We start from the raw sequence: 24,374 nt of genomic DNA on the forward strand, positions 1-24,374 counted from the left end.
AGCTTCTCTGAAAAAACATAAAATGTGGACCAGAAATAGTGCAATAAGTGTGGAAACACCAAAAATGGTTACTTTGCTGTTTTTATGGCTTTGTAATGGAGCATGTTACTCATTTCAGTCTTCTCTAATGATTTGTACATAACTCCAGTTTTGGTAATAAAGTCACTAGTTACCCCAGAAAGTGTGGAAATAACCATTTTAACAAGTCGAACAACAGCTTTTACTTTGCAAGATGCATCCTGCCTTCATTTTTTTTTCATTTAATTTTCCTTGGAGAATTTTAACGTTTCAAAAGAATAACTTCTCAATGGAATGTGCATTACAATGATTTTCCTTTCGGCTTACGTGTGTATAGTTTCTTTAAATGTTGTCATTATTTGGGTAAAAAATTAAAACAAGTTTTGGCAAATTAAAACGGGCAATTTGCAGGATTACCCTTCGCTGGGGGTGGTCTTTAATTTTTACCCCTCAAAATGGTGGTCTTTAAATTTTACCCTTCAGGCAGAATTTACACCTCACAGGCAGAATTTGCAGGGCAGAAATTCTGCCTTAAGGCAGAATTTTGCTGGGCAGATTTGCAAAATTCTGCCTCACGTTTTGCAAAGTCTGCCTTGCGAAATTCTGCCTAGCGTTTTTTTTTTTTTTACCTGAGCTGGGGTTCGAACCCACAACCTCGGGGTGTTAGGCGAGGGGTATAAATTAAAGATTACCAATTTGAAGGGCAAAAATTAAAGACCACCCCAAATGAAGGGCAATCCGCGCAAAAAAAGGAATTAAAACTCACAACATTTGCTTCCGTGTTTAAATCATGTCATGTAATGTGTACTCAGATCCCCTACTAGATTCTTTTCCCAAAGCATGAGAAAGTCCGAGTTTACGTAATGCAGATTTTGGGGAAAGATTCAACATAAAATCGTCAAAAAAAAAACACTAAAAGTTCTCATGGAAAATTTTAGCTCCAGTTGAAGACAATGATGCATGAACCAAGTTTTCTCAGTTTTAACTACCACTAAATGCTCCTTGGGGCCGACTTTAGATTGATACATAGGATTATTAGCCAGCATGCACGCAGATTCACCATATAGCTTGACCGTGAGAACATACACATCAAGCTGTACTTTGTTCAAACTAGATCTACCTACCGGAAAAAGAACAACAAAACCAACCTCTGCAAACTAGGACAAACCTCAACATGTGAAGAAGACCTTTAGTGCTAGAGATATGCATCGACTGCAGCAATCAAGATACAATTTCTGCAATCACACCTTCTTGATGATTTGGACAACGTCTTCATCTTCTAGTTCATGTTCCTGGTACAGAGAGCAAGAGTAAAGACCGACATCCTAATTGCAGAAAACCAAGGGACAAGGGACAAACAAACTAGCAGATAATATGTATAATCCAAGCAGTTCAGAAGAGTTTACCTTGCCCACCCTCTGAGGCTTGTGTTTTGCACTTGAACCCCAAACCAGGGCACTGCAGAAACCATGGCACATGTTTGTTAAAGAAGACGGATAATGTCAAACGATACCAAACCTGAGGTTAACATTCTATGACAAACTTTATGAAATCAATGATGTGAAGCCAATGGAAAAAGGTCCTCAAAAGACAAAGCACGTTGAGCATGCAAGTTAGTATAACACTAAAGTTCAAATACGAATTCACAGCTCCCAGGTACGGGCAATGATGATTGAAGCTTCAACCAAGTGGACCAGGAGAGCAGACAAGCTATTTTAGAACTCATGACTGTAATTTTTTCTGATTTAACCTTCATCAAATTATTGCTTTATCTCAAAACAAACTTTGAGGAAATATCAATTATGCTTCACCAATGTTTGACAGTATGTATTGCTGTTTCACATCATTAAAAAAAAAAAACCAAACACAGAAGAAGGGGGAATGGAAATGAGAGCTTTACAACTACAAATCCCACAAGCTCAATAAGCATCCATCTGGTTGGCAATATCCTGTTCCTAGCTCAAGAAGCATTTTACCAGTATTTCGAGTTCAATTTTTTGAATAATATTAGCCAAGGTGTCAAGAGTTTGCAATATTCTGTTCCTTTGGAGTTTCAGTAACTACATGATATTTCAAACCCTCAACCCCATCCCCATCCCCTCCCCCCACCACACTCCGTTCTCCTTTTCTATGCCATCTTTGGGCCATAGGAGAGAAGGTCCTTATCTTTCAAGGTGGTGTTTCACATACGAAAGCTCACACAGTTTTTCCTCAAATTATGCACAATTGTCCCTTACACACTTACTATGCCCTCCTCATGTCTCCCTTAAAAATCCCTTTCCCTTTCTTCGTAAAGAAGGATGCCATACCTAAACCCATCCTCTTGACAACACATGTAAAAGGTACTTTTCATTCCATTATGAGAAAACTGTAGAAGGAGAGTTTTGCATGGAAAGACATACTATTTGTATTGTTTAACCATATCCTTGTGGATTCTTTCACAGAAGTCCTCCACTGTCCTCCTCTTTGATGATAAAATAACTGGATCCTCATAGTCTGGATTCATTCCCTTCGGCTTTGTGTATATGCGGGTTAGACTAAGATATTCCCAAATCTTCTCCAGCAGGCCATCAAGATTCCATTCCAAATGAGCACTGCAGGAAATCATACAAAAAGCATTTTACGATAATATCAGTATATTCTTAAGGGAAAGAGAAAACATGACTAAAATGATTCGAGCAGGTACTACATTCTAAACCAAGCAATTTAATTAGAATCTAAAAATTCTGTGTCTTTATAGCCAGAAAGAAGCAATGTTGTTGGAACAGTCAGGGCTAGAAAAGCAGTGTAATGTCACTTCAGTAAGTGAAAGCAAATTAGATCCCTACTAAGGCCGTAGAAACTTGGATACCATGTAAAAACTAAAAAGTCAGAGAACTTATTCTGAATTGAGTGTAACTTGTAACAATGTATAATGACAGCTTCTTATATGAGAATCTTAGCTATATACAATATGGTGAGTAGTTGTTCTCTACCACCAGAGTAAGTAATTTCTACTAGGGGAAAAAAAAAAAAGGGGGCAGCCCGGTGCACTAAGCTCTCCCTATGCGCGGGGAAATTTCTACTAGAAAATACAAAGAAAAACATCATCTATTATTCTCTTAGTGAAGTTACAAAGAATCTAGATATGTTGTGAATCTAGAAATATAATGAAATATAATTCCATTAATCCTTCTGAATTTCGACCGTAGTGATGAGAGGAAGTCAGAGTAACCTCACAGAAACGTAATTGTCAAAAAAGAGATGGTTGTGAAACACATTTGTAGCGATCCTTAACCCTGAATTCATGAGGTTCAATCGCCAAGCCTAAGTCGTGTGAGGGTGCCAATCCAATCTCCTGAAAAGATCTAGCTAGCTAAACACCTACTTGCCTCTTTACTGGACGGCGATGTTTAGTAGAAACTGGTTCAACTACACACATTACTCCAATAATGTTTTCTCTTATTGGATACTTGTAATTGCAAAATGATGTTTGTCAACCAAACGAAATCTAAATGTGACCATACTGCAAATTTCAAAAGAAAAAAATTGACTCGAAATAGGGTCAGCTAAAATGGGAAAAACCATGTGCAGCTCAAATGCTGAACGGAGGGAATAAAGTGGCGTAGGATTTTACCAAGAGTCTGATGTATGTTCATTGTCAAGAATCTCTAATTTTATTAAAGAAGTGCATATTTCTGATACTTTATCGAAAAATATTAAAGAAGTGCACATTTCTATTAGGCAGTCATGAATTTCATTCAACATTAGCACAGGTAGATATGTTGTTTACTAACTTGTTAGCTATGAAGCTTCTGTAAATGATGGATGAAAAGAGAGGGGGGGGGGGGGGGGGGGGGGGGGCGGTGGGAAGAAACTCAAAAACGGATAACTACCTGATTGGACAATAGTGCGGAAGTTTATCCAGAATCTCCAGCTCTTCCATTGTGATTTGATCAATTTTGTTCACAACATAGATGCAAGGTGTGTATACTCTACTGCCTTCAATGACATCAATAAGATCATCAGCAGTTGCATCATACCGAAGATGAACATCAGCGTTATGTATTCTGTATTCGCTCAATATGGCCTTCACAGTGTCAAGGTCCAAATGGGTATTGGTCACTGTTGATGTCAAATTGATCCCACCCTTCTCTTTCTTCCTGAATGTCAGATTAGGTGGTTCCTTGTTCAACCTAATAAAGGGAAGAGCACCAAGAATCGTGAATCAATAGGTGGGGAAAGCAGACTACACAAGGCGAACGCAAACATTACAGTCTTTTACCTAATGCCAAATCCCTCAAGCTCTTTCTCTATGAGACGTTTGTGAGTAATTGGCTTTATTGCATCGAGGACGATAAGTATACAACTGCATGTCCTAGCAGTACTGATAACCTGTAGTTGTTATCAATCACAAGATAAGCGATATTAAGTTCACCAACTAGTTCTTAATAAAACGAGAGATGAAGGTCGAACACTCTCAAGGTTTTATGTCACACAGCAATAGTCAGCATTTCATTCACACCTACTTACAAGAACAAAGAGGAACAGAGGGATTTGAGGGAATGGAACTTTGTTGGCCGTCATATGGTGTATTTAGTTGGCATGCAACACTATAACATCCCCTTTCTTTGTGTAGTTTTACCATAGTTTTCATGTCTTCAACAGAGCCAAATTATTCCGATCTTTGTTTTCCCTAATATATCCTCAACCGTTCTGGAGCATTTAGCAGAGCTATTCATTGCAAGTTCAGTTAGAAAGGGGAAATGACAGATGTAAAGCTGGATGTAACTGTGGCTTTATCAACAAGTGTCATGTTTTGTTTTCAGAGGTGTGCTTTTGTGGTTTCTTATACTTCATTCCAATTTTTTAATAAGTACATGCCTTCTATTCCAAATTATTTGGCACTGTTTGATTCGACAAGAAGTTTAAGGAAGACAGATAAAAAAGTTTAATATGCATTAAGCGCCAAAACTACTCTTTGATGTTTGTTTTTATATCAGTGGGGCATACAACAACTCATGCCAATGGAAAATTAGGAATGCAAAAGTTATTAGTTTCTGTATAAGTAAATATAGAAAAGCCATACTCATTTGGACGAAAGATTGATAAACAAATTAGAATGGAAGGTGTGTATTCAATGTGGAGAAGAAACATAGATATTTTACAACTGACCTTCATCGTGACTGGAGAGCAATTCACTTTAAGTACCATTTTCTTAGGTTTTAAATGTATCTACTTGGTTTGGATACAGATATAAATCCCCGTTTTATTATGAAAAAATATATGGTGCTAAAGAAATAATGAGAAAGCTAAGCTGCAAACACAATACTTTACCTGCCTTCCTCTACCTTTTCCATCCTTGGCACCCTCAATAATTCCTGGAAGATCCAACAACTGCCAAACAAATTGGGAAAGGGATGAGCAAGAGAGTTTTATATTAAGCAAAACTCTAGAATTAAACATTATCACGCTTGTGAGATGGATAATCTCCTATCATGTCAACCACACGCATTAAAGAAAAAGAGTAAATAAAGACATTGAGTGTACAGGTTTAAGTAGGCTTTCCCACTGTTCACACTGTATACTACTTATATTTACAATAAAGTAGATAGAACAGTTCCGTGAATTAGGACCTGTACGGTGCTCTATTTCTTCTTGATGCTCTTAGGATTATTTCTTACATCATCAAAAAAAAAAAAAAAGTACTGTGAATTAGGAAAACTTAGTAATACTTCACTGCCTGGCGTCTGCAACTTTAGTTGTATTCACATCCTCCCAATTACTGATATCTTGTGTGAGGATTAATGCTTAATTTTACTGCCTGCAGCGTGAGTAACACACCTTCTCCCTCTCTTAACTTGTACAATTTAAAGAAAAGATAAAAGGGCTGGGGGGTTGAAGAATGGATTATTGCCGGGTTAATTTTGGGGAAATGGACCAATTCAGCCTTGAGAAGCCCAATGCTATGAATAGATACCTTATGCACTCGCATTTTAAAGAGAAATCAAACTTATTAGAAGATGGTATAACACCTCACAACTTAAGACACTTTACAGCCAAAAACCCAATATTTACCATATAAACTGGTCTTTTGCACTGAAAAACATTTTATGTCATTCATTCCACATCCATTTATCTTTGACCATCTTCCTTTTCAAGGCAAGAGCTTCAACATTATTTGAACATATTCTCCCTTGAAACTGAAACAAGTACACTTCAGGAGACCAACAAATTAGGTAATTGCCTTCCACAGTTCAGAGTTCACTTCTCTAATTATCTGGATTATATAATTGAAGCTAAGGGATTTACAGCAGCCAGCAGTTGTTAATAAATCTAGAACTGCATCTCAAGGAAGAAAATCCTCCTTGAGAAAATCTCATCACAGAGTAAGTAGTACAAACCGTTATCAGATTTCCCTTTTTATTTATCACAAGAATCTGTTTTCAAATATTTCTGGAAACAAGTGGATGAAATTAGTATTCACATCCAAAGATCCATTCATATACTCATCTAAAGAGTAGTACTCTTTCAAGTTGAAAGTTTTGTTGGCACAAGTAGCAAACTTTATCTAAAGCGTCATTAAGTGCCAGGTTAAATCATGAAGGTTTTGGATACCTGAATTTTAGCTCCTCGATACATGATGACACCAGGAATGCAAGTTAAGGTGGTAAATTCGTATGAAGCAACCTGTCAACCACAGAAGGGGGCTCTGTTAGGGAAAAAGCGTAAGAAAACCTTATTGCAGCATGAAGTTTAATCTGTTTTTTTTTCTAGAAGCGTCACACAAAACCTACAGAACAGATTATATTTTCTTGGACAACCGATTATAGTAGCATGCATGACTCATAATCATAGGCCATTCATTACTTAAAAAAGAGTTGAATTCCGTTTAAGATACGGATCCGATTCATGATCAATAACTACCATAACATTTTCAAGCCACTGCTTTTAAAGTTCTTTTGGTGGTCCACAAAAAATTACAGCACAAAAAATAATCAACTCAAGAAATAACTAACAAGAATCAAGAGTAGACGATGAACCCTCTTCTTCCCTGACAAAATATGTTTCTGATTGGTAAATCACCAGTTAAACCTTGAGAAATTAGATACAACTTCCAAAGTAGACAGTATAGTGAAAGCAAAACTCTTGCCCCCCCCCCCCCTCCATCCATAAAAGAGGGAGAAAGAAACAAAAACACAAAATGATGGTATTTTTCCATTGTCCTTTTCCTTTATTTTCCTGTTCTTTTATTTTCCTTTCTTTTCTTTAATTTTCTTTCCTTTCAGGGTCTTTCGGACCCACTCTGTGGAAGATTACCTACCCTCACCAGACCCCACTTGTGGGATTACACTGGGTATGTTGTTGTTGTTGATAGAATGTTTCCAAGGCCTTTTTATACTGCTTTGAATTGCTTGTCCTTGTGCCGAGGTCTACCGGAAGCAGCCTCTCTACCTCCCAAGGTAGGGGTAAGGTCTGCGTACACTCTACCATCCCCAGACCCCACTTTGTGGGATTTCACTGGGTGTGTTGTTGTTGTTGATAGACAGGGAGAAACGTTATATAAGAAGAGTGCACTAAGTTTCCAGAAATAAAAACTTGAGCAACTTGTGCTACTAAAAAAGAGGGTTATAGCTAACAGAGAAAGCATTTAAATTGCGTACTACCCTCCCCAGACCCCACTTTGTGGGATTTCACTGGGTATGTTGTTGTTGTTGTCGTTGATAGATAAGGAAAAACGTTATATAAGAAGAGTGGAATAAGTTTCCAGAAATAAAAACTTGAGCAACTTGTGCTACTAAAAAAGAGGGTATAGCTAACAGAGAAAAGCATTCAAATCGACCAACTTAGGTACCCTAATTAGGAGTCTGCTACATAACTAACAGTGCCACTTCACCTTCCCTAATATGTGATCTTTATCCTAAGAAGCTCAAAAAGAATAAACTCATTAGCTACTAAAGTCACTAAGCAAGCTCTAGAATCAGAATTTGACATTAAAAGGGTAACTTCCATGTGTAAACTCGTCCAACTTTTTATTCAAATAAATTCTATGTTTCCTGCATAGATCTATCTATTTTCGAACTCTAGTCCATCGCAGTGCTACTGCAGTTAACTAAAAAGAACATCCATATCGATTATATATTTGCAGGTAGGAAATTTATCCATCTTCCATGACTAAAAGTATCAGCACCGCCTACCTTTAACAGCTTAACCTACACACAAAGACTTTAAGCCAATTCTTTTCTGTTGAATGTTATCAGCCGCAAATGCTAAAAGGAAAGAAGAATTCAAAAAAACATCTTCGTACATCTGTCAACCTAAAGTGTGTATCGCCCTCATGTTTCTCCTATTCTAGATGATTTCTCATTTTTCCCTGATACACTCATCATTAAATTTTCAGTTACACTCAGAGACTACATTTCCTGGACTTCGTCAAAGGACTACATTTCCTAGAAGAATTATATATTTTTTCTCCTTCTGTTTTGCTCTTATTATTCATTCTAGAGTTAGGTAAATCATTTGTGAAGAGTACAACTCCTTGTTGTAAGACAAACTTCATTTTGCACCATTGCACTGCTTTCTGATCAATGAACGTCCATTACTCATAGTAAATCTGTTTTCCTTCCAAAAGCATATGACCTTTCAAACCACATGCATTTGAGATTGTATCTAGAAATTCTTACCCTTTTAAGCGGCATATGAGCCAGGGAGATCAAACTCGTTTCCTTTTAAAGGGGCTGACACAAAATACAACTCTAAGAGGGGTACATTCAACAAATCTACAGAGTTCATAAGAATTAAGCTTATTTTTTATATGGTAACACCCACTGACCAGAATCTCCCCCCAACCCTCCAAAACAAGGGGCCAACAGTGGCTTTTCCCGTTTTTCCCCCTTGGTGAGTTGGAACCCCAACCTCATGGTTTGAGGTGGAGGTCCCTTTCACTTGACCAACCCTATCTTGTCAGAATCCAGCCAAATTTTAATTGGAATGGCATTTAAATATAATTTACACATGCTTCCCGTAAACTGCATCTGATGTATGATACTTTTGACAAACATACCGGGTGGGTTTTCCTTCATGGTACTTCCACTACTACAAAAGAGTTGGACATCATTTCCTCATTATTATTCTTAAGAAAGGCTGAACTTCAACTGAAAAGTTCTCCATATGCCTATTTGTCAATAGACACTTAAAATTTATAACTTCTGAGAAGCTAATACAAGACCCTTTTTCATAATTGCAAAAGTGACAAAGTTTACCTCTTATGGTACACCTGCGTTATTCAAAAAATAATACCTGAACTAAGACAATCAAAGTACTAATAACAAACGTAAATATCATTGGATGGTTACACACCTCAGAAAAAGTTCCTGTCAGTTTGTTCAAGAGTGTCGATTTTCCAACTGAAGGAAAGCCCACTAAACCAACTCTTGCATCACCGCTTTTTGTAACATCAAAACCTTCTCCTGCTCCACCACCACCTTTTGTTGTAGGTGTAAGTAGCTCCCTTCGAAGTTTTGCCAGTTTTGCCTAGCCATGCATTGCATCACAAGACTATTAGTTTGTAGTATGAAAAACTAATTGTACTTTACAATAACCATAGCAAGTGAAATCTCTTCACAATTGATGGTAAATTTACCTAGTTAATTTTTGTGCATGATATGATTTCAGAGAAGAATGAGTGTTAGAAACTAGATACTTGTTCTATCCCACGTTACTGCATTTATGACTAAAAATAAAAAACTAATGCAGACATTCTGATACTATTCCAACTAGAATTCTGGAAAAGGCAAAAAACATCACGTTTTGGAGTAAGAAATGTGTTATAATGATGTGAAACCACACAAACAGTTATATATAACAGTATTATCCTATGCTAATTTGAGAAGTCTTAAAAGCTTTGCCTAGCCATGCATTGCATCACTATTAGTTTATAGTATGAAAAGCTAACTGTACAATATAAAATAACCATAGCATTACCTAGTTAATTTTTAGCATGTTAGAATTTCATAGTTGAATGAGTGCGAGAAACTAGATACTCGTTTTGTCCAACGTTAATGCACCTCTGACTAACAAAAGAACTAATAGCTAATTCTAAACACTACACCAAATGGAGTTCATAAAAAATTTAAAAAAGAAACATGAAGTTTTGGAGTTAGAGATTTTAATGATGTCAAACCACATCAACAGTTATACTCCCTCCGTCCCCTAATAAGTGTCACCTTAGCCAAAAACATGCATATTAAGAAATCAATAATGCAATGTGAAGTTTACCAAATTACCCCTATATAATAAAAATTAATTACTTTTACCTTTTGATTAGAGCATGCACAAGAAGTAAACCTTTTGACATTGGGAATCCAACAATACCAATTTACTATGTAGCTTTTCCAATCATCATTTAGATGTTACTTTATTGTCTAAGGGTAGAATTGGAAAAGCCTAGCCAATTTATGTCTTGGTTTCCTAAGGTGAAACTTGTTATGGGACAAATTTTTTTAGCTAAGGTGACACTTATTATGGGACGGAGAGAATATATAACACTATTATCCTATGCTAATTCAAGTAGCTCTAGGTGGAAAATGCCGTGGCTAATGGAAAAGAAAATATGAAATGAACAGCTATAAGAAGTAGATCGAGCAATTAGAGCAAAAGGGAGTAAACGATTAACACATAATTCGATGACATTCTATCACAGAAACAGTAATGGAAAATTTGCTAATGAAGAGAAAAGAATAATAGAACAGTTTTCTTTTTCATGAAATAATGGTAATATTACTAATAGCATCCAGAAGACGCAATTTACAAAAGGTATCGCTTCTATACAAAACTTAAGATGCCAAGGAAATCAAAAACTGATTAAAATACCATTTATATTCCAGCTGTTACACCAACAAACAAATAAGTTTGAAGTAAATCTAGCCTTCAAGGTTGGGATAGGTGCTGAGGTATCCTCAAAGCATCTTGTGTTATAGTAAATGACAATTGTATGAAGTATGTTGAAAATAATTCAAGAAGTTAAGATAAAAACTAGTGTTAATTTCGAGGCATTACCTAAATATCTCCTTAAATGTTTGAAAGAAGTCAAACCAACCAGCATCTAAACTAGAGAAACTCAAAGCATTGGAAGATTTCATAGGCACAGTGTCTTGTCAAACCTAGGCATTTTTTTTGTTGGGGGAGGGGGGTGCAATTTTTAGGCACATAATTTCAACCTGATCATTACATTTGGACAGCAGAAAGACACTACACATATTCACCAGCATCAGCGATATAATATGAAGATTGTACTAAAAAGCATGATAAGCAAAAGAATAAATTAAAATTTGGTTAGAAAAGATTTGCCAGTTGTTGGTTTTGTCTTTGATAAGGATTATAACCTGGTTGTGATAAAAAAGTAACTTCGAAAGTCCAAATATAACTTTAGAGTGAGCATGTTCATGACATTTCAACACATCCAAGAGCGTAAAAAACCATACTTCCCCTTTGCCTAGAATATATAACTGTAGAATATAACCAACCCAATTGCATATCAATGACCTAACAAAATAAATGTCATGTAACCTCATAAATTAACCAATAAAATGTTGTGACTGTGCTACCTTTAACAGACCGAGATGATGAGCAGTCGCTTTGTTCTTTTGGGTCTTAGCCATCTGCAATGAAAGAGAAAAAATCACATTTTTTAATCAACAGTAACACCTATTCAGTGCACAGAAATAAATGCCGTCATACATCCAGAGGCTCTTTTTATATAACCAACAAATCCCCGAGGGCCAGTGGCACAAGGTTCGGAACTCTGTGGGATAATGGGCCCACCCCTACCCTTCTCCACTTAGATACCAGACTTCTAAGCAGAGTTTGAGCCTGCGACGTGTGGCTAACCACACATCACGTACGGCATTCCTACCACTAGACCCACGCCCTGGGGGCACTGCCAGAGGCATATTTGAGTGAATACAAATTGAACACAGGAATATCTCAAAATTTAAAAAAAGGAAGTAGTTAACTTAATTTACTTTACTGCTCTACTATACACGATTCAAAGACATAGAAGCAGATCAAATAGAACTATTTACACAATATCTCCTTTTTGACTTTAGATGCATGAACACTGAAACTATCAAGTCTACAGCATGTTCAAAGTTACAATTCTAGATCATATAAGCGAATTAAGCAAAGCTAATAGTTGGTCAAGAAAGCCACTTACGATGGTTGATTGTGTTTTCAATTTAGTTAAGATATCAGAGTGTTTAACAAATGGATTTAGAACCACAACATATGCTAGGATAGCTCCATCTACGGATGGACTTAAAAGGTCTAACGTATTTTCAAAATTATTGGGTTTCACAAGGACACCTAAAACATTATTATCCATCATTTGAAGTCATCCACCGTTATAGCAACATAATAAACTACCAATTTGAAAATTTATCTCGAGACTGGAACAAATGAGACAAAAACTCACACTAAGATTGCTATTTAGTACTTCCTCTGTCCCAATTTATGTGGCTTACTTTCCTTTTTAGTCTGCCCCAATTTATGTGGCTTACTTTCCTTTTTAGTCTGCCCCAATTTATGTGGCTTACTTTCCTTTTTAGTCTGTCCCAAAAAGAATGCACCTTTCTATAATTAGAAACAACTTAACTTTAAAATTCCCCTTTTACCCTTAATGAAATGATTTATAGTCACAAATGTCCAAGGTTTGTGTTAGACCACCAATTTCAAAAGTCTTCATTTCTTTCTTAAACTTTGTGTCAAGTCAAACGGTGCCACATAAATTGGGACAGAGGGAGTACTCCTTATCAAATTAACGCATCAGAATAACAATTCCATTTACCTTTATTTCTGAAATTCCATTACAGAAATAGTATATACGTGTCCTTCCCGTTTAATTTTTCTCATTCTGTCATTTCCATTACTCAATTCACAATCAAGTCAATTCTCTCATTGATATCGTTAACGCTATCATTTCCAATTTTTTATCCAAAAGATTTAAGTAATTCTGACAGCTAAAACAAACCTAGACAGTCTACTTCAGAAAACTTGAACTCTCCAATTTTTCATTTATAGAAAGACACATAAAAATCATCTTTTTTGAAATATCATATAGTAGCTCTATAGCTATAATAAAAAAAAATTATGAAGCAGTAAATTGGTACAGTGATTAACAGATTTGATAAGATAATTGGATTCCAGATTAGCATCCAAAAATCTGAGTAATCGAAGCGGATTTTTTTTCTCCTTTTTTGGTGTTTATTTAGAGGAAAGAAAGCAATAAAAGGGGTGGTACCTCATCTTCGATGTCTTTGATTTTCTGCATAACGGTCGCCATTGTTGCTGATGGAGAGTTTCGTCGGAAGACAGCGCTGAGAGAGTTTCTCGAATGTGCTTTTGAGGTTTTTGCAACGCCGCTTATTGGTATTTCGTGTTTCTTTTCGTTTTCCTTTTTTGTGCGTGGGTACTATGGCATTTTAAACACTTGATAGCACGTTTGGTCAAGTTTATTTTTTCTCTAAAAATATTTATTTTTTAATAAGTGTTTATTCTAAAAAAAAAATGAGGTATTTGGTTAAATTTTTAAGAGAAAATCAGTATTTTTGAGAAATAGAAGAATTAGTTTTTCATAAGCTATAAAAATGAAACTTTTGTCTAAAAATCTTTTTTTTGAAAAAAAGCTTAAAATTAAAGAATTTTGAGAAATAGTTTATCTATACCCTTCCTTTTACTCTTGGACCAATTATATCCTTACCGTTATACTATGGTCCAACTTTACCCCTAATCCACACATTGGACCATAGTATAATGATAAGGGCATAATTGGCCCGATAGTATATGAAGGGTATGAATAAACTATTTTGTGGGGGTAATTTTGGCCTTATTTTTTGAAAAGTATTTTTGAGAAAAATATCTTAGAAACACTTTTTAAAAACTTGGTCAAACGATCGGTTGCTCAAAAGTACTTTTTAAATTAATTGGTATATATAGTCAAATATTTTTTTGGATATAACTTTTAGAAAAAAGATATATATAAATATATATATATAAGCTTAGCCCGAGACGAGCTACGAAATTTCTTCGCCTTAATTAAAGTTTTTGAAAGGTTTGTGGATTTGTCTGGTTCATATGTAAATTAGTCGAATCAATAAACTTTAGATAATTCAACACAGTCTAAGCTCACAATTTGGGAGAATAGAGTGTACCCACACACGATAACCTATCTTTGTGAGGTAAATAGGCTATTGCTTTGAGCACTTTAAATAATTCAAATCATTAAATAAAGAATCGGTTTAGCTATATATATATATATATATATATATATATATATATATATATATATATACACATATAATTTTTACCATTTGCTAATAAGTCTTTGTAATTCCTAGCTGTCGAATCAATTTCTAAAATAATTAAATTTATACAATAATTTGTCAGAGCATTGCAAAGTACGGACAATTTATCTAATATTATACAATATATAATATATGTAATTACTAAATATTGTAATTATACGATCCTAATAACTAGTATTTATACAGTTGCTTCCAAACAAGCACTTAATGAAATCTTAATCTTCATTATTCATACCTCACTCATTAAATTTGTTTATTTTTAGGTCAGAATTTTAATCATTCAAATCTTAATTAATAAGTGCATCATTTTTATTATTTTAAAATCATTCCATGGGTCTAGATAGATCCAAATGATTAAGATCTAAAACGAATTTTTAATACTACTAAAATGTCTTGTTCAAGGATTCTACAAATATGATTGTTCACCACTACTTCATTCACGTTCACCGTCTAAATTTGTTTGTTTGACCAACACGCCCTCGATTGGCATCTACAATCAAGACAAGAAGCTTTTGTTCCAAATTTGGAACGACTAATCTTTCGTTCCTGAAAAAATAATCAAGACAAGAAAAATAGCGATAAAGAGTAATATTTGATTTCAAGAATTTGTGCGGGGGTTACAATCTTTATGAAATCTTAAATAAAAAGATGTAATCCTCGGTTCTTCTCCTCACGGCAGTAGTCAATCAAGGGCTTTGCTTGTTCTTAAATGGACGGATTACTTTATTGTTGAGACTTCACTACGAATGCGGAGCCGAGCTTTAATCACAAACGTATAGGTATGGAAACTTGCGGCTCACCACTTGGAGGGAAGACTTCTTAGTATCTTTCAGAAGATTCTACAGAACTTCTCTATGTATTTTTCTTCATCCTTTTGGGTACAGTATGAAGGCCCTATTTATAGTTGTAAAGGAAAGCTAGGGTATGTATATGATTAGTTGAACCGTGTCGTTTGAATACGTGGCGACATTGATTGGTTCTTATATTGACTTGGCATGCTACATCACTTGTGCACGTGGTGCGATTTTATTGGTCCTTGACTTGACTTGGCGCGCCATGTCATTTGACACGTGGCATGGACCTTGGGCTAATAGAGTGGACACATTGTTTTTGAAGACGCTCGATGGACTAAGCCCAATAAATTTGGACTTTACTTTAAATCCATGTCTTGGACTTAAATAACTTAACCCTCATTCGAACTTGATATTTCTTGAACATGAAAATTTATCCAAATTAAATATGGATCAATTCCACAAAATTCATATGCCTACAAATGCCCCCTACTTCAAGGCTTGTCAAGTTAGACTTGCTTAGAACTTGAAAGAACGAGACTTGTACTACAGTTGAAAACAATGTTTTGTTTTATCTCATTTCAAATGCTTACTCAAGACTTGCCATACAACTCTTTCAGTGTAGCTTGAGAATACCAAATTTTGGAATATATTCTTCATATTTCCCATGTAAATATTCCCCAAAATAATTACTAGGTAAACAACTTAATTAAGGAGATGAGTGGTTGTATGTGTCATAGATTGACCATCCTTCAATTAGGAGATAAATTTGTGGTCTTCTTAGTTGACAACTAGATCAAATAAATCCACCTTTTGACTTTAATTATCACCTTAACACCATTTCATATTGGAACAGAAGGCCAACCCAAGCAATGAGCAAAGTCACGGGGCCAAGCTTTTAAACTTAACACCACATGAATTCAATCCCGATCAAACTTGTTCAAAATTTTTGAACTTTTTTTGTGCAGCTTCGTATCCATTTGGAATTGGGTTTGGTAGGAGACCTAAACGTTTCCATCAGGGAATTGATCCTTTATTTTAAGGAATTACCATCTTTATACTTTTGCTGTTTAAACCATCCACCGCTTAATGCCTTGTATTAAAAAAAGAATTAGACCCACTGGGCGTGCCAAATTCTTGAAATCAAATATTACTCTTTGTCGCTATTTTTCTTGTCTTGATTATTATTTTCAGGAACGAAAGATTAGTCGTTACAAATTTGGCACTCCCATGGGAAATCTTTACATCTCTTCTCTCATTGAAGTTCAAAATCACTAAGATGGCTTCCAGAAGGTCGACTCGAAATCCGCGTCCGTAAGAACTTTCCAAATTCTCCGTTCTTTGTTGAAAACATCCTAGATGTTGAGGGAGCATCGGACTCAAGCCAAACTACTAGGGTATGACTCCATTTGACATGAATCAGCTATTTCGTTCATCTTCCAAAGGTGTGAGATCTTCGCGAAATACCGCGAGAAGAAGGGGAGAATGTCGCCAAAATGGTGGAGAGGGTTCTTGCCCAACTTAGTTTATCTAAGTCCAAGAAATCCTTCGGATGGGCGACGATGATGTCTTGAGCACGGATCTACTTCGCCTAACATGTCCGCAATGTTCGAATTCAAGTGGATTCTTCTTTCTATGATGGTGATGCATGCGATGATGACCAATGCTTGACTTCAACGACTTAAATAACTTAACCTGTCATCGGCAACTGATTCGATTATCTTGATCATGCATGAAAATTTGAATCTCCCGAAAACAAGTGGAACGTAGAAATCAAGTTTCCTCGGAAGGGATGATTCCAATCAATCAAATAAAGGAGTTTATCATGGGGACCATCAAGGATAAATATGATGTTTCCGCAAAATCATCCCTTACATATACGCGCTCACTGTAAGGATAGCGAAGATGCACAGGTTATCAACCCCTAAAGACGAGACTTGATGGTAAGAAATCGAAGCAACACGTGGCACACTTCATTGAAACACAATGTTTGGTGATTACCTTGCTAGACATTTGTTCGTTCCCCTCAAGGTTATGCTTTTGATTGGTACATAGACCTTGAGCCATTGATAGTTGGACGAGAATGAAGCGAAGTTTCCAACGAACTACATAGCATCGCAAAGTGTTACATCCCGTAGTTACGGAATAGGTGTTAGCTATTCAATTACGGACATCGGAGTTATTGTCAAAAGATGCCGGATGTAAATATTCCTCAAAATAATTCTAAGAGTTCGAGTTCAAACATAGAAAAAGGGATTGAAAAAAACGATGAATTAAGGAGATTAAGCTTGAGCGTTGAAGGAAAGTTGGGCAAGGTTTGACCATTTTGGTCTTATCTCTAAGTATATTAAGAGTTTTAAAGTGAAACAAAAGCCTAAAGTAAAGTTCGGGAAGTCTAGTTTCCAACGATAAACTTCGGGGTAAGGAGATATGGATGTTACAAGTCATGCGGCGGGAAAATGGTGCCAAGAAGCGCCCGGGAGTGGCGCGAAATCGATAAATCGCGAACGCGCCACGGCGGGCCGAGCAGCGAGCAATTTTGAGGCTCGGGGTCGGGGATGAAGGTTATATTATAAGAGTGTAATAATATCACATTTGGAGACCATAGGGTGTAAATCAGGTGGTACGTTGCTTGACGAAAGCCCTCGTTACTGTAAGCTAAGTGGGGCCCACATGAAGGGATTTTATAAAGGAAATATGAAGAGATATATAAGTAGTACATGGAAAGTTGAGCAAGTCCTAAGAAGGACCCTTAATGGACATTAAGTCCTCCAAAAGGGCAATTTAAGGAAACATTTTCGGATGATCTGACTTGGAGGGGCCAAAACGCCATTATAAGTTTGGAATTTGGAAAAACTCCAAGAATGAAAGTTGTAGATAATTGAAAGATCTTTCCAACCATAGGTCGTGGGCCCTCACAAGATATCGGGATCAAGAGTTATGACCACACTTTTGCGAACGAAGGCGCGATCGGGGAAAAAATAAGCCGATCGAGAACGCGGCCCAGACGGGAAATATATGTCGGTCCGAGCGGGAACAGACCGTTCTATAAAGAGGGAGGCCCCTTATTTTTCAACCAAACACACCCAAAACCTTCCCAAATGTTCCGAACTTCCCCGACTTTCCGTTGTGAACTTTTGGCAAACCGGGTATAATTCCCGAATCCGGTCCGGACGGCGTATAGTTGCAACTACAAGATTGTGTATTGAGGCTTTGTGTCTTAAGTTCAAGGTGGAGGAGTGAATATATGGCATCATTATAAAGGGAAAGGTATGAATCTCTTTTTATTTGTGTTAATATTCGTTTACTTACGAAGAAAGCGTGGTTAAACAATTGTATACTGAGTTGATTAGTTATGAAAGTTGGAATACGATGTGGTACATTACTGAATACCTTGGAGTTGGGAACATTGTAATTGATGTTGGTATTGTTTTTTATTCTTCTCTTGTTGAATTATGAATTCGGGTTGGGCATATAAAAAAGTCTTTGCCCAAGTTTCGGCGAGATTTTAAGGAGGTTTAATTTGAAGGTCTAGGATACGTATATAACGATGAGCCTAACCATAGTATGAATGGTCTTATAGGTAGATTGCGAAACCGAAAATAGGCGGAAAAGCCGCAATGTGAATCTCAGGTATGTTAAGGCTCGTCCCTTTCTTTCAAAGGCATGATTCCTATGGTATGATTCCATAAGTGTTTCCATAACCTCCTTGATTTCAAAAGCTAGAAGTTTATGACCCTTAAAGTTTCTTATGATATTAAAAGTGAGAATGTTTTTTTTTATATGAGAGTTACGTTGAGGATGATTTTATGCTTAAGGCCTCAAGTTATGATTTCAACGATGATATGAAAATGTTAAGCTATTTCATGATCTTCTCGGTTTATTTCATTGTTGTTGATCTGCATAATAAATTGTTCCTTCAAGGTGAGATAGGGTGATAGCTTCTATTTGAACTCCTATGCATGCCATGAGTATAATATATGTATCTGGCTATTTTGTGACATTACAAAGTTCTAATATTTCATTTTGAATATGCAAGACCCATTTTCATTCTTCATGCATATATAAGGCCGACGATTGTGGGGGGGGTATGTTGTGACCTTTGTTGTGTATATATAAGGCACGGTTGACGGGTCTGTGTGACCTTTGTTATGTATATATAAGGCACGATTGACGGGGGGTGACGACCTTTGTTGTGTATACATATGGCACGGTTGACGGGGGTGACGCTGTGTTCATGTTGTGATGTGTGTATATATATATGGCATTGACGGGGTGACAACTTTGTGGCCTTTGTTGCGACGTGTGTGTATATGGCACAACTATTGTGTGTGTATTTCTTTGATGTACATATCTATATGGCACGGATTGACGGGGTGATTTGTGGCTTTGTGCGGTGATGTTTTAATTCATTTTTGCACATTCATTTAAATGTTTTACATGTCTTCCATGATTTTATGTACATACTGATTTAAAAAGGGTAAAGTTGCATTTATGGTATCCGCCTTAAGAGGCAATCAAATGTACGGGTCATCTTTGTCCCCTGTTATGTTTTATATTTCTTACTATGATGTTACTCAAGCTTTACATACTCGCACACTATTCGTAACCCCACTTTCTTCGGGGGGGCTTGCGTTTCGTCTGCGCGCGGTGTATACGGATGAGAAAGACGTTGGCTATAGGATGTTTCCATGCTATCATCTGGATTGGTGAGCTCCGTTCGAGGTTCGAGTGTTGCGAGTCGGAGTACTTATATTATGGCATCTCGTGTATGTTAGAGACTTTTGCGGACGCTGTCTGTGGATAGGGCGTCGAGGGAGTCGACGGTTGTGTAAGCGACCGTATAGGTTGATGTGTCTTTATGCTTTGTTTCCTTTGTAAAGATTTTATTTGTGACTAAAGGTTTTCTTTGAATTAACGATAAGGAGAAGTCATGACTCACGGATGGAATAGTTGTATGGCACTCGGAGTATTTGGGGTGCCGGTCGCGGCCCTCCGGTTTGGGTCGTGATAGTAAGCATGGTGGAACTTACGAACACTCACCAGCGGAAGGAAGAACCAGTTATTGACTTCATCAACCGATGGAGGCATGCAAGTCTAAACTGCAAAGATAGACTTAGTGAAGCTTCGGGAATAGAGATGTACATTCAAGGTATCTTTGACTCGCCTATATCTTGCAAGGCATAAAGCCTAAGACTTTTGAAGAATTGGCCACTCGTGCTCATGACATGGAGTTAAGCATGGCATCAGTCGGAAGTGAAACACCGCCGGTCTATAAATCCCGCAAAAGTAAAGACAAGCAAGAAGTAAAGAAAGTGGGGAGATATTTTCCCAAGACCGAAAACAAAGAATCCATGAAGGTTAATATTGCGCCTGTGAAGTTCACCACTAAAGTAAGCAAGAAGGAGAGTGTAAAGACAACTTCTTTGGAGGATAGAGCGAACAGAAAACCAACTTTGAAGGAGATACAAGAGAAGGATTATCCATTTCTTGATTCGATGTTTACGCAATCTTTGATGAACTTCTTGGTGAAACTTTTTGAGTTACCGGATGAAGCGGCCGAATGAAGCAAGAAGAGCCGATGAACCGAATTATTGCAAGTACCACCGGTTGATCAGCTACCCTATCGAGAAATGCTTTGTCTTCAAGGATAAAGTTATGGAGCTAGCCCGCGAAGGAAAGATTTCACTTGAAGATGGGAAAGAAAGTACAAACTAAGTTGGTGTCACCATTGGCTCGCTCAATCCAGTCATGACCTGCAACTTTGTTGAAGGATATGGAGAGGAAGACATTCCGAACATATGTCTGGCAGGAATGATTAAGTTTGGAGACTTCGAACCAGTTAATGTGAATGAAATGTTTTCTCTTCTTACACCGAGTGATGTTGTGTAGGTAGAAGAAGGATCGTCTGAAGAAGTGATGGATATAAATTATTCATAATATTTGTATATAAAAATAAGTTTTTAAATAAAACATGAATAAATATATCATATTCTCACATATTTTCTAACAAATTCTACAGGAAAAAGAATACTACAGAAGAATAGAGAAGAAACAAATTGTCAAAGAAGTAAGCAAAGAATTCAATAGGTGCAACCACGAATTCATAAGTCATAACCGTGGAGTTTTACATGTGGGAATTACAAAAGATAACATTGGGAGAAGTTGCATAATCTCACACCCATCAAGTGTTGAAATCCACGGGTGTCACCGCCACTTTCATACTCACACCCGTCAATTATGGGCATCAATAAAGAAGTTGCATAATCCCACACCCGTCAAGTGTTGAAATCCACGGGTATCACCGCCACTTTCATACTCACACCCGTCAACTATGGGCATCAAGAAAGAAGTTCCAAAATTCACGGGTGCGACTACCATTGTTATACTCTCACCCGTCAAGTAAGGTCACGGATGTGAGCACTACTTCGAAGTTGCATTCGTAAGGGGGAGACACTACATTTTCCTATAAATAGAAGCATCACTTTGCTTACAAATCATCAAATAATTTAGAAGACAAAGTGTTAATCTTGTTCTATTCTCTTTTCTTTCCTTTGTAGTAAAAATATTTCTCCAAGTCTTTCAATATTTCTAGCTTCTTAAATTCATATTTTCTCTTTTCTAACTCCATAATGGAGTAATCTCTTTTTGTTGGGATAGTTGAAGAAACTTGGTGTAATGTTATATTATCTTATTTTAGTTATTCCTCGTCTTGGTATTATTTAAGTGTCTTACTTTGTGTTGGAATGATATGTTCTACTAATCATTATCGTTACTTAGTATATTTTGTGTTATGATTATAGTTTTATTAATTTGTACTTCTAACAAGGAGGGAAATTAATAGACTATAATAATCACATAAAATATATATATATATATATATATATATATTTTTAGTCATCTATTATTCCAAATCTTTGAACTTGCTTCTTTTAATCCTAATTCTCACGGAGGGGTTATTTCAAGTTAGTTCTTAGGTTTAAATCTTTATCTTATTTCTTTCCGTCCTAATTCTCACGGAGGGACAGTCTCAAATAAGTTTATTGATTTGAGGGATCTCTCTATCTTATTTCTTTCAATTCTAATTCTCGCGGAGGAATTGTTTCAAATAAGTTTATTGATTTAAGGACTAATCGCAAGAGGTCTTTATTTCTCATAACACAAATCAAGTCTAGGAACTATTTCTACTGTTTTGTGGAATTTACTAAAAAAAATGCTTTATTGTCATATATACACTAAGTGGATTCAACGACTCCCAACTCTTTCTTTTAAGATAATCTTTTGAAAGTTGTTTCTTTTGTTAAAGTAATTTACAAATTTAAGTCACTACTCTCCTTTCATCAATCTGATTCTCTCAAATAGCAGCAAAAAAATACTACAAGTCCGTAGCATAGATTTTTCAATCTCTGTGGGACGATATCTCAAACTATATTAGAATTTGACAGAGTACGAGCGAAATTTCCTATGCACTTTAGCCTCGTCAAATTTTTGGCGCCGTTCGGGGATTGGCATACATCTACTTCAGACTAAGTGTTTTGTTACTAATTTGAGAACTTACGTTTATGTTTATCATTATCTATATATTCATTAATATTATCATTACCAACTAAGTACTATTATAATTATTTTATTTATTAATACTAGTGTTTTTATTTGTAATCATATAAATTTTCTAAAAAAATAAAATAAAATAATATATTAGTCTTCCTACAGTTTCATCGTTACATCACCTCTATTCTTACCAGCATTATAGCTTTTTCTATTATCATTATATATACTTCCTTTATATAAAATTATATATATATTTCATTAAAAGTGCTAGTAATACCTAGTGCTACCATCTGTTGTTCTCATCACTCTTGTCTATATAAAAGTGATTTTATATTATTGGTGTTAAAAGATAGTTGTTGTTGTTATTATTATTATTATTATTATTATTATTATTATTATTATTATTATTATTATTATTATTATTATTATTATTATTATTATTATTATTATTATTATTATTATTATTATTGCAATATTACTGTAGTTTATGACCCGCTCTTCTTCAAAAGAGTTGGCATATTACGATCCAGAAATTGAAAGATCTATTCGTTTGCGCAGGAAGAAACAAACATCCGCTTCTCAAAGCATAACTCGTGAAGAAATGGAGCATCAACTAAAGAGTTGAAAATCAACCACCAGGAATTCCACTACTACTTGTTCCAAGATCGGTTTGACGAAGTGGTTCCAAGACTAGCAAACAGAATTCTAAGGGATTATGCTAGACCGAGATCACTTCAATCGTGAATCTAGTGTGAGGAACCCTCCGATTCCAGCCTAACAACTTCGAAATCGGGACTAGATTGATTCAAACAATTCAACAATCATATACATTCACTGGTGATCTTAGTGAAGATCCACATACTCATCTGATTGATTTCTTAGAATTAGTTGAAACTGCTAAATATAATGGAGTATCCCCTGAAGCAATCAAGCTAAGGCTATTTCCTTTTTCTTTAAAAGGAGATGCCAAGACTTGGTTGCGAAGTTTGCCTCAAGGGTCTATCACCACATGGGATCAGATGACTCAAAAGTTTTTAAACAAATATTTTTCCCCTACTAAAACCACAAAGTTAAGACAAGATATTACTATTTTCTTGAAGACTGACACATAGTCAGTTTATCAGGCTTGGGAGAGATTAAAAGTAATGCTAAGAAAATGTCTACATCATGACATTGCTGAACATATGCAATTGAATATTTTTTTTTATCATGGGCTAAAACCTTCTTCTCGAAATGTGATAGATGCAGCTGCAGGAGGATCCATTATAGGAAAAACCACAGAAGAAGCTTTGCAAATGATGAATGAAATATCTGAAATGCCATTCAATGGCAATCTGATCGTGCAATCAATAAGAAAGCTGCTACTGTAATTCAAGCAGATGCTTTAAATACACTAACTCAACAAATTGCTTCTTTGGCACAAAAGTTTGAATCTTTTCAGGAGAATAAACAACAGTCAAGCCAAGCTGAGGCCTGTGACATATGTGGAGGAAACCATTTAAACCATGAATGTCAAGCAAGCAACCAAAATGATGAGCAGGTTAATACTGTCGGATACAAGCCATACTCTTTTGGTAGTCCATTGGAACAAAAACATCCAGGATTTCAATGGAGCAATCCAAATAGTGCTGAAAACTCCCAAAGCTTTCAAAAGAAACAGGTACATGGTCCACCT

General features: G+C 36.1%; 1 protein-coding gene and 1 non-coding gene across 2 annotated transcripts; both read right to left on the bottom strand.

Annotated features, from left to right (window-relative positions):
• Positions 1–937: 937 nt before the first annotated feature.
• LOC132059413 (developmentally-regulated G-protein 3) lies at positions 938–13,440 on the bottom strand. The gene is made up of 10 exons (XM_059452027.1): positions 13,295–13,440; positions 11,604–11,657; positions 9,358–9,531; positions 6,616–6,687; positions 5,335–5,394; positions 4,283–4,392; positions 3,894–4,193; positions 2,421–2,612; positions 1,425–1,476; positions 938–1,310 (listed from the first exon to the last, which is right to left on the bottom strand). Exons 1-10 carry the CDS (start codon positions 13,334–13,336, stop codon positions 1,260–1,262), a joined length of 1,107 nt encoding a protein of 368 aa, XP_059308010.1. The 5' UTR covers positions 13,337–13,440; the 3' UTR covers positions 938–1,259.
• A 10,326-nt stretch (positions 13,441–23,766) lies between these two features.
• LOC132061713 (small nucleolar RNA R71) lies at positions 23,767–23,873 on the bottom strand. The gene has a single exon (XR_009416133.1). It is a non-coding gene; the product is annotated as a small nucleolar RNA R71 (small nucleolar RNA).
• Between the last annotated feature and the right edge of the window lie 501 nt (positions 23,874–24,374).

Source organism: Lycium ferocissimum, chromosome 6, assembly GCF_029784015.1.
Source record: "Lycium ferocissimum isolate CSIRO_LF1 chromosome 6, AGI_CSIRO_Lferr_CH_V1, whole genome shotgun sequence".
NCBI classification, from domain to species: Eukaryota; Viridiplantae; Streptophyta; class Magnoliopsida; order Solanales; family Solanaceae; genus Lycium; species Lycium ferocissimum.